This window comes from Heterodontus francisci, chromosome 2, assembly GCF_036365525.1.
Source record: "Heterodontus francisci isolate sHetFra1 chromosome 2, sHetFra1.hap1, whole genome shotgun sequence".
Taxonomy (NCBI): Eukaryota; Metazoa; Chordata; class Chondrichthyes; order Heterodontiformes; family Heterodontidae; genus Heterodontus; species Heterodontus francisci.
Window position 1 is genome coordinate 178289800 of NC_090372.1, and position 9991 is coordinate 178299790.

The 9991-nt window shown below is 42.0% G+C and overlaps 1 protein-coding gene across 3 annotated transcripts in view; it reads left to right on the forward strand.

Moving 5' to 3' along the window:
* Positions 1-9653, forward strand: part of waca (WW domain containing adaptor with coiled-coil a) — a 220944-nt gene extending 211291 nt beyond the window's left edge. For all 3 annotated transcript variants that reach the window (XM_068014158.1, XM_068014169.1, XM_068014171.1), the window contains 2 exons: positions 8073-8200; positions 9494-9653. In XM_068014158.1, coding sequence (XP_067870259.1) covers positions 8073-8200; positions 9494-9563 — 198 coding nt within the window. In that variant the 3' untranslated portion in view covers positions 9564-9653. The remainder of the gene's footprint in view (positions 1-8072; positions 8201-9493) is intronic.
* Positions 9654-9991: the final 338 nt, after the last annotated feature.

The window sequence follows — 9991 nt, forward strand, 5'->3', positions numbered from 1 at the left end:
TGGCCAGATGGAAAACTTTGGCAGACCGGACTCTGGGCAGCGGACTGTATGTTGGACACCATTGCCCTGTGCTCTGCATTGAGTCAGGGTAGATTTATTGGCTTGATGGTGATCAAATGCTGGGCCATGTGGTTCCATATTCTTGTTATATACAGTTCTCCTCCTGGCCCACAGCATCTTAGCAGTTTTAGGCGGATACTATGAAAGGGGATAATGTTTGAATACAAAGAATAAATATGCATTAGATGTACTGACCAAACTTTGTTGGGAAAGGAGATTATTTGGGGATAGGGATTCATGTACCACAAAATGTGGGAAAGGAATGGAATTTGGTGGTTTGGGGTCAGAAAATAGTTGGATACTGGTGTTGGTTGTCATGGTCGAAGGTTTCTTTTTTGTAACTGGCATTACTTGAAAGTTATGTCATGCTTTCAAGAATGCCTTGGCTTACAAATGGAGCTGATGTTTAGGTGGACAGTTTTTCTTTGTGAGTAAGATTTTATGGATCCATGTGATTATATGCTGAACAAATGTTAAGCAAAATGATGGCGAGTAGAAGAAGAAGTTAGGAAAGTTGTACTGGAGAAGGACTTGGCAGAGATGTAAATTTATGGAGGTATAAATCTTGTGTTTGTACACGTACATCTGTTCATGCAGCAATATTATTTAAATTATGTCTTTATGCAATTAAATAGACCATCTGCAGGGGCGGCACAGTGGCGCAGTGGTTAGCACCCCCGCCTCACAGCTCCAGGGACCCGGGTTCGATTCCGGGTACTGCCTGTGTGGAGTTTGCAAGTTCTCCCTGTGTCTGCGTGGGTTTTCTCCGGGTGCTCCGGTTTCCTCCCACAAGCCAAAAGACTTGCAGGTTGATAGGTAAATTGGCCATTATAAATTGTCACTAGTATAGGTAGGTGGTAGGGAAATATAGGGATAGGTGGGGATGTTTGTTGGGAATATGGGATTAGTGTAGGATTAGTATAAAATGGGTGGTTGATGTTCGGCACAGACTCGGTGGGCCGAAGGGCCTGTTTCAGTGCTGTATCTCTAATCTAATCTAATCTAATCTAATCTAATGAAATGCAAGTTAAAGGTAGAATTTTCAACTAAATCAGAGTTCAGTTTTATCATATCGATTATATCTCAGAATTTTGTACGGCTAAGAAGCTAATTTTACATTTGCCAGCTATGGAGTATTTTGATTTGTTAACCTTCCATTCCAGCATATGCAGCATTCTTAACTTTTGGAACAGTAAAATTAATATAAGCCTTTGCTGTTGGGTCAGTAAATTTATCTAGTGAGCAGCTGAGCCGTGCATTTTAGTGTAATAAAATGTCCCAAAGCGCTTGGTAGAATTGAAAATAACTGGATACTGACCAATGTGAACTCCACTGGTGACTGAAGGCAGTATCAAAACAAGAAGTTTTGAGTTGGCCTTTGAAGGAAAAACAGAAGATAGCAACTGAGGAATTTAGGAAGAATTTTCAATTGAGGCAGAGACAAGTCTAATGTAGAGGAGGGAGGTGGGGAAATTGATCAGTAAGGCATTGTCGTAATGGAGTCCGGAGCTAACATGCATGTACACATATTTCATGAGCAGTGAGGAGAATGAGCGACAGGTAGAGGCAAGCAATGTTGCAGACATCAGGAAGGTATTTTTAGGGTGAGAAAGTGGGGTTTGAAGCTGAACTAAGGGCCAGGTTGGACTTCAAGGCTGCACTGTATGGAGGTGATCAAGAAGATCCTAGAAGTGAGGGAAAGACATTTGGTTTCTTATCTCCATTTTTGTAACTGACAGGGCTACTGTCGGGAACAACTTGCAATATGCACGTGGAACTTAACTCATTTACTTACTAAGGGAAGGACTACAAATTTCTGAATCCAATTGTAATTATGCAACCAAGATTGTTCCTAACTGCTTTGATTGTGCTTGTGATGTTTTTATTACTGAACTTTAATCTTTCATTAACTATAAATACTCATATTTTGGATTAACTCTCCTCTGGTTTATGTGTGGAATGCAGCTGTGATCTCTACTGAAATTGTCAAAATGACACAAAACCCTACAGCACAGTAATGGGTCATCCAACCCAACTGGACTGTTGGTGATGAAACTCCACATATGCCTCCTGCATTGAGTTAGCTCTTCCCATCCAGCCATGTATATCTCTCTTCCCTTTCTCTCATGAATGTCCCAAGGCTCCTCCAAAATATCAGTTTTATCTGCTTCAACCACTCCATGTGAGTCCACATTCTCAGCACACACCCACAGTGGTAAACGTTTCTCCACATTTTCCCTGTTGAGTCCCTTCATAATTTTCAAGATTTGTAAGGTCTTTAGTTTTTCAGGTGAGGGTCCCAGTCTGCTTAAGTTTGCCTGATAGTGGAATCCTTTCAATTCTGATACTGTAACATCCATGTAAATTTTATCTGCACTTGTTTCAATGTTTTAATATCCCATTTTGTAGTATGGAGACCATAACTGTACACAGAACTTTGAAGTGTTTTCTAACTAAGGTTTTATATAAATTTAACATGACCTCTGCTTTTGCATTCCATTCCTCTGGAAATTAATCATAAATGCAAATACAAGTCTTTTTTCCCCTAGCACATTGCATTCTTTGTGATCTTATCAACTTGTGATGCTACTTTGAGGGATTTGTTTTTTTTCTTCATTCATGGGTGCGAGCATTGCTGGCTCGGCCGGCATTTATTGCCCATCCCGAATTTCCCTTGAGAAGGTGGTGGTGAGCTGGTTTCTTGAACTGCTGCAGTCCATGTGGAGTAGGTATACCCACAGTGCTGTTGGGAATGGAGTTTCAGGATTTTGACCCAGTGACAGTGAAGGAACGGTGATAAAGTTCTAAGTCAGGATGTTGTGTGGCTTGGAGGGGAACTTGCAGATGGTGGTGTTCTTATGCATCTGCTGCCCTTGTCCTTCTAGGTGGTAGAGGTTGCGGGTTTGGAAGGTGCTGTCTGAGGAGCCTTGGTGTGTTGCTGCAGTGCATCTTGTAGATGGTAAAACATAAGAACATAAGAAATAGGGGGAGTAGGCCATTCGGCCCCTCAAGCCCGCCCCGCCATTAAATAACATCCTGGCAGATCTGTCCCAGATCTCAACTCCTCTTTCGAGCCAGCTCCTCATAGCCCTCAACTCCCCGATATTTCAAAAATCTATCTTTTCAGACATTCACTACTCTCAGAGAAGAAATTACTTCGTATCTCAGTTTTAAATGAGTGTCCCCTTATTCTGTAACTATGTCCCCTAGTTTGAGATTCCCCACTAGTAGAAACATTTTCTCAACATCTACCCTGTCAAGCCCCCTCAGAATCTTGTACGTTTCAATAAGATCACCCCTCATTCTTCTGAACTCTAATGAATAAAGGCCTAACCTGTTTAGCCGTTCTTGATAAGTTAACCCCTTCATCCCAGGAATCAGCCTTGTCAGTCTCTTGTGAACTGCCTCCAATGCCAGTATATCCTTTCTTAAATACGGGGACCAAAACTGTACACAGTACTCCAGGTGCGGCCATACCAATGCCTTGTACAGTTGTAACAAGATTTCCCTATTTTTAAAGTCCAACTCCCTAGCAATAAAGGCCAAAATTCCATTTGCCTTCTTAATTACGTGCTGCATCTGCATGCTAACTTTTTGTGTTTCATGCACAAGAACACCCAGATCCCTCTGCTACACTTTTTTGGAGTGTCTCTCCACTTAAATAATAGTCTGCCTTTTGATTCTTCCTACCAAAGTGCATGACCTCACACTTTCCTACATTAAACTCCATCTGCCAAGTTTTTGCCCACTCTCTCAACCTATCTATATCCCCTTGCAGATTCCTTATGTACTCATCACAACATATCCTCCCACCTATTTTTGTATCAGCACATTTGGATATATTACACACTGCCCCCTCCTCCAAGTCATTAATATAAGTAGTAAATAATTGAGGCCCTAGGACTGATCCTTGTGGCACTCCACTAGTTACGTCCTTCCACCCTGAAAAAGACCCATTAATCCGGACTCTCTGTCTTCTGTGAGTTAACCAATCCTCAATCCATGCTAATACATTACCCCCAATACCGTGAGCTCCTATCTTGTGCAATAATCTTTTATGTGGCACCATATCGAATGCCTTCTGGAAATCAAAATACACTTCATCTACTGGTTCCACTTTATCAACTCTGCTTGTTATATCTTCAAAGAACTCTAGCAAATTTGTCAAACATGATTTCCCTTTCACAAAGCCATGTTGACTCTGATTGCGTTAAGCTTTTCTAAATGTCCTGCTGTGTCTTCCTGAATAATGCACTCTAGCATTTTCTGAACGACTGATGTTAGGCTGACTGGTCTTTCGTTTCCTGCTTTTTGTTTCCCTCCCTTCTTGAACAGGGACGTCAGATTAGCGGTTTTCAAATCTGCTGGGACCCTCCCGGAATCCAATGAGTTCTGGAATATTTCGACCAATGCCTGCATTATCTCTGCAGTTACTTCCTTTAAAACCCTTGGATGCAGGGCATCAGGTCCTGGCGACTTGTCTGCCTTTAGTCCCATTATTTTGTGCACACTGTGCCACTGTGTGTCGGTGGTTGAGGGAGTGAATGTTTGTGGATGGGGTGCCAATCAAGCAGGCTGCTTTGTCCTGGATGGCATTGAGCTTCTTGAGTGTTGTTGGAGCTGCACCCATTCAGGCAAATGGAGAGTATTCCATCACACTCCTGACTTGTGTCTTGTAGATGGTGGACAGGCTTTGGGGAGTCGGGAGGTGAGTTACTCGCCTCAGGATTCCTAGCCTCTGACCTGCTTTTGTAACCAAAGTATTTATATGGCTACTCCACTTCAGTTTCTGCTCAATGGTAATCCCCTGGATGTTGATAGTGGGGGATTCAGCAATGGTCATGCCATTGAATGTCAAGGGGTGATGGTCATTGCCTGGCACTTGGGTGGCACGAATGTTACTTGCCACTTAGCAGCCCAAGCCTGGATATTGTCTAGGTCTTGCTGCATTTCTACACTGACTGCTTCAGTATCTGAGGAGTCGCGAATGGTGCTGAACATTGTGCAATCATCAGTGAACCTCCCCGCTTCTGACTTTGATCGAAAGAAGGTCATTAATGAAGCAGCTGAAGATGGTTGGACCTAGGACACTATCCTGAGATACTCCTGCAGTGATGTCCAGAGCTGAGATGATTGACCTCCAACAACCACGACCATCTTCCTTTGCGCTTGGTATGACTCCAACCAGCAGAGAATTTTCCTCCTGATTCTTATTGACTCCAACTTTGCTCGGGCTCCTTGATGCTGCCTTGATGTCAAGGGCTGTCACTTTCACCTCACCTCTTGAGTTCAGCTCTTTTGTCCACGTTTGAACCAAAGCTGTAATGAGTTCTGGAGCTGAGTGGCCCTGGCGGAACCCAAACTGAGCGTCACTGAGCCGGTTATTGCTAAGCAAGTGCCGCTTGATTGCACTGTCGACGACACCTTACATCACTTTACTGATGATTGAGAGTAGACTCATTTATTTATTTAGAGATACAGCACTGAAACAGGCCCTTCGGCCCACCAAGTCTGTGCCGACGAAGAACCACCCATTTATACTAACCCTACAGTAATCCCATATTCCCTACCACCTACCTACACTAGGGGCAATTTACAATGGCCAATTTACCAATCACCTGCAAGTCTTTGGCGGTGGGAGGAAACTGGAGCACCTGGCGAAAACCCACGCGGTCACAGGGAGAACTTGCAAACTCCACACAGGCAGTACCCAGAATTGAACACGGGTCCCTGGAGCTGTGAGGCTGCGGTGCTAACCACTGCGCCACTGTGCCGTGGGGCGGTAATTGGCCGGAATAGACTTGTCCTGCTATTTGTGCACAGGACATACCTAGGCAATTTTCCACATTATGGGTAGATGCCAGTGTTGTAGCTGTACTGGAACAGCTTGGCTAGGGGCACATCAAGATCTGGAGCATCGGTCTTCAGTACTATTGCTGGAATGTTATCAGGGCCCATAGCCTTTGCAGTATCCAGTGCCTTCAGTCGTTTCATGCATGGAGTGAATCGAATTGGCTGAAGACTGGCATCTGTGATGCTGGGGACCTCAGGAGGAGGCCGAGATGGATCATCCACTCAGCACTTCTGGTTGAAGATTGTTGAAAATGCTTCAGCCTTATCCACCTGCATTTCCAGATCTCTCTGCTTCTTTACTGCATTTAGTTTCTTACCTTTCTTATTCTGCTGCGAAACTGAACCACCTCTCACATCAATGTATTGTGAAGCTGTGGCTCAGTTGGTAGCACTGTCACCTCTGAATCAGAAAGTTGAGGGTTCCAGTCCCTCTTCAGGGTTTGAACACGAGAGTCATGGCTGGTATTAAATAAAAACAAGAAATGCCGGAAATACTCAGCAGGTCTGGCAGCATCTGTGGAGAGAGATGCTGCCAGACCTGCTGAGTATTTCCAGCATTTTTTGTTTTTATTTCAGATTTCCAGCATCCGCAGTATTTTGCTTTTATTCAAGGCTGATATTCCAGTGCAGCATTGCTTGAGTGCTGCGCTGACTGAAGTGTTGTCTTTCTGATGAAGCATTAAAACCGAGGCCCCGGTCGCTCCCTCAGGTGGACGTAAAAGATCCTGTGGTACTATTTCGAAGAAGAGCAGGGCAGTTCTCTCCGGTGTTCTTAATCAACATCACAAAAACAGATTATTTGGTCATTATTACACTGCTGTTTGTGGGAGTTTGCTCTGTCCAAATTGGCTGCCCCATTTCCTTCATTACAATAGTGACTACACTTCAGAAGTTTTTTTATTGGCTTTAAAGTACTTTGGGCCATCCTGTGGTCTTATAAGGTGTTTATTTGGCTATTCTGCAATTCTATTTGTTCTCCTGTATTCTGGTGTCGTCTTCCCTGTTATTGGCTGTTATAACATTTGTGTGAAGTCATGTTGTCATCAATTCATTTCAATTAAAAACAAGCATGTATATGTTCCCTTCCCTAATGTATGCCAGCTCAGGTATTGATAAGAATGCAACTTGCCCAGTAACTGAGCGAAAGGGAAAAAGACTTTTTCAACAGATCTGATCATCAGGCTGTCTGAGAATTGCTTCTGTGTGTTGCAAGAGCATGGTAAGGAAATCCTCCCAGCTCACAACTTAAAGTTTGGGGTTTCACCCTTTGGTCCACCCTTTTCTATTGCAAAAAGCATCCTTTATCATACCTTGCATAATTATTGCCAAGCAACCCAGTGAAACAGGGAACAGTGTTCCAACTTATACAGCTCTTTATTTTTAACATTAAGACAGCAAACTGCTGAATTGCAATGAAAGACATTCTAAGTACAGATAAATGAATTTATTTTAATAAAACAGGATTAGGGATAAGTCTTAACCTGCGTAGAATCATATACCACAGAAGCATGCCATTCAGCCCATTGTTTCTGTGCTGGCTCTTTGAAAGAGCTATCCAATTATCCCTTGCTCTTTCCTCGTAGCTCTGCAAATTTTTCCTTTTTTCAAGTATTTATCCAATTCACTTTTGAAGGTCACTATTGATTCTGCTTCCAGCACCCTTTCAGACAGTACATTCTAAGTGGTCATTTGGAAAAAAGTTTCCTCATCCTTCCTTAATTCTTTTGCCAATTGCTTTAAATCTTTCTCTCTGTTTATCCACCTTTCTGCCAGTGAAAATGGTTTCTCCCTATCTAATTAATCAAAACCCATCGTAATTTTGAGCACCTCTGATAAATCTGCCCATAAGCTTCTTTGCTGTAACGAGAACAATCTCGGTTTCTCAGTTTCTCCACATAATTTAAGTCCCTCATCCCTGGTATCCCTGGGGGTGGGTGCGTGGGTGTCTCTGTGTTGATAGGGATTTCCATGGGCTATTTGCTACTTAGTACGCAAATACTCAGTATTGTGAAATATTTGGATGATGGGCTAACTTAATGCAACTAAAATTTTAAGTTGAGCATTTGTTAGAGTGGTTTTGAAAGTTGGAATAGTTCTCCTTTTTCCTAATACTGCAGATCTTTGATACCTATTTAATTGTTTTTTAACTTAATGTTTAGGCATCACGACTGAGAGAAGAAGCACACAACATGGGAAGCATTCACATATCTGAAATTTGTACTGAGCTTAAAAATTTAAGGTCTTTGGTTCGAGTATGCGAAATCCAAGCAACTTTGCGTGAGCAAAGGTAAGTAACTCTGCATGACTAGTTTGGTGAGCTCCATTATTCCACAGATTTAAACCCCTGTGAATGTTGCCAGCTTTTTGTGTTGCTGTCAACATTTTGGTTCTGTCCCATGTGTACTTTGGATCAATGCAATCAGAACAAAATGGGATGATAGATTGCAGGTTGAAATAATTGTTCTTAAAGTTGCAATTTGAATGCAAATCTAAGTATTTTAAGGCACTGGCTTGTATTGGTGAAACGTAACCTGTGTATATTGCAGATCAGCTTCAACAGGAGAGGGGGATGCGTGGTCCTACCTGCCTGCTGTACAATCTAGCCTTTTTTACTGGGCTTGCCTTCCATCAGGCTTCTCTTCTCAACCTAGCAAAACCGAAATGAGACCGGAGAAGTTTTGACATTTGTTTCTGTACATGTGAATTTTAGAAGAAAATTTAACCGTGCCCTTATTGTTCAAAAATAGAAGCTCAATTGAAAGAATATATTACTTTAAAGCAGCAGTAAATAATGGCCAATAGTGAATTGGTAGTTACAAATCTAACTTTGCTATCTGTAGTAGTGAGATGTGTGCATTTATAAAACTGAATAAATTAAGAGCAAAATACTGCGGATGCTGGAACTCTGGAATGAGAACAGGAAGTGCTGTGAAGACTCAGCCGGTCTGGTAGCATCTGTGGAGAGAGAAACAGTTACCATTTCAGGTCTGCGACCCTTCATCGGAACTGGCAAAAGTTAGAAATGTAATAGTCTTTGACAAGTGAGACGGGGGAGGTGGGGGAAGTAGAACAAGAAGGAAGGACTGTGATAGGACGGAGGGGGGAAGAGGTTAAATGACAGATGTCGTGGAACAGAATGCAAATGGAATGCTAAACAACTGTAGCAAATGACAAAGCACGAGTCCAGAGTGCTAATGACAGAATAAGGAACAGGTTTGTAGGAAAGCAAAAACATGAAAAATAAGTTTAAGACTGGCACATAGTTTAAAAATAAATAAAATTATAAATTTTTAAAAATGGGGCTCATGGTCTGAAATTATTGAACTCAGTATTGAGTCCACAGGCTGTCGAGTGCCTAAGCATAAATAATTAAGTAACTTGTACCAAATATTCTAAATTTGATAATTTCACGCATTCAAATGAGACCCGAACGTGAATTATCTTTTTTGAGAGCAAACAAGAAAACAATATTCAAAAGCCTATTTGTATCTTTCGATTTGTCTCTTTTTTAAAAACTTCTTCAGTGCTATTAACAAGTCAATGTGGTAACTCTCAATTTTCTCCCTCCCTTTTTTTACAGGATACTATTTTTGAGACAACAAATTAAAGAACTTGAAAAACTGAAGAATCAAAATTCCTTTATGGTGTGAGGACTTGTGAAGAAATTGCACATGGTTTAAAGCCAGGGACTGTAAACGTTTGCCCAGTCTTAAACTAAAATTTGAGCTGCGTTTGAGAAGGCTTTGGACCGTGGGGCTGGGCAAAGGGGTGGATTGGGAGGGGGATAAGGAGGGTTCTGATTCAGGGGAGATAAGTGGTTGATTTGTAAACCCTTGAAATGTAGATTTCTTGTAGATGTATTCTTCACGTTGTAAATATGTTTTGTAGAGTGAAGCCATGGGAAGCCATGTGTATCAGAGCTTTGACATCTGAACTAATCAATGCTGAGGTGGCTAAATACCTAGCCTTTTACATGTTAACTTGTCTGCAAACTAGCTTTGGTAATTTTCATCATTCAGTGATATGCATTTCCTAGAATCCTGGCATCAGCCAGTTTGCATCACGGGCTGCAACAACT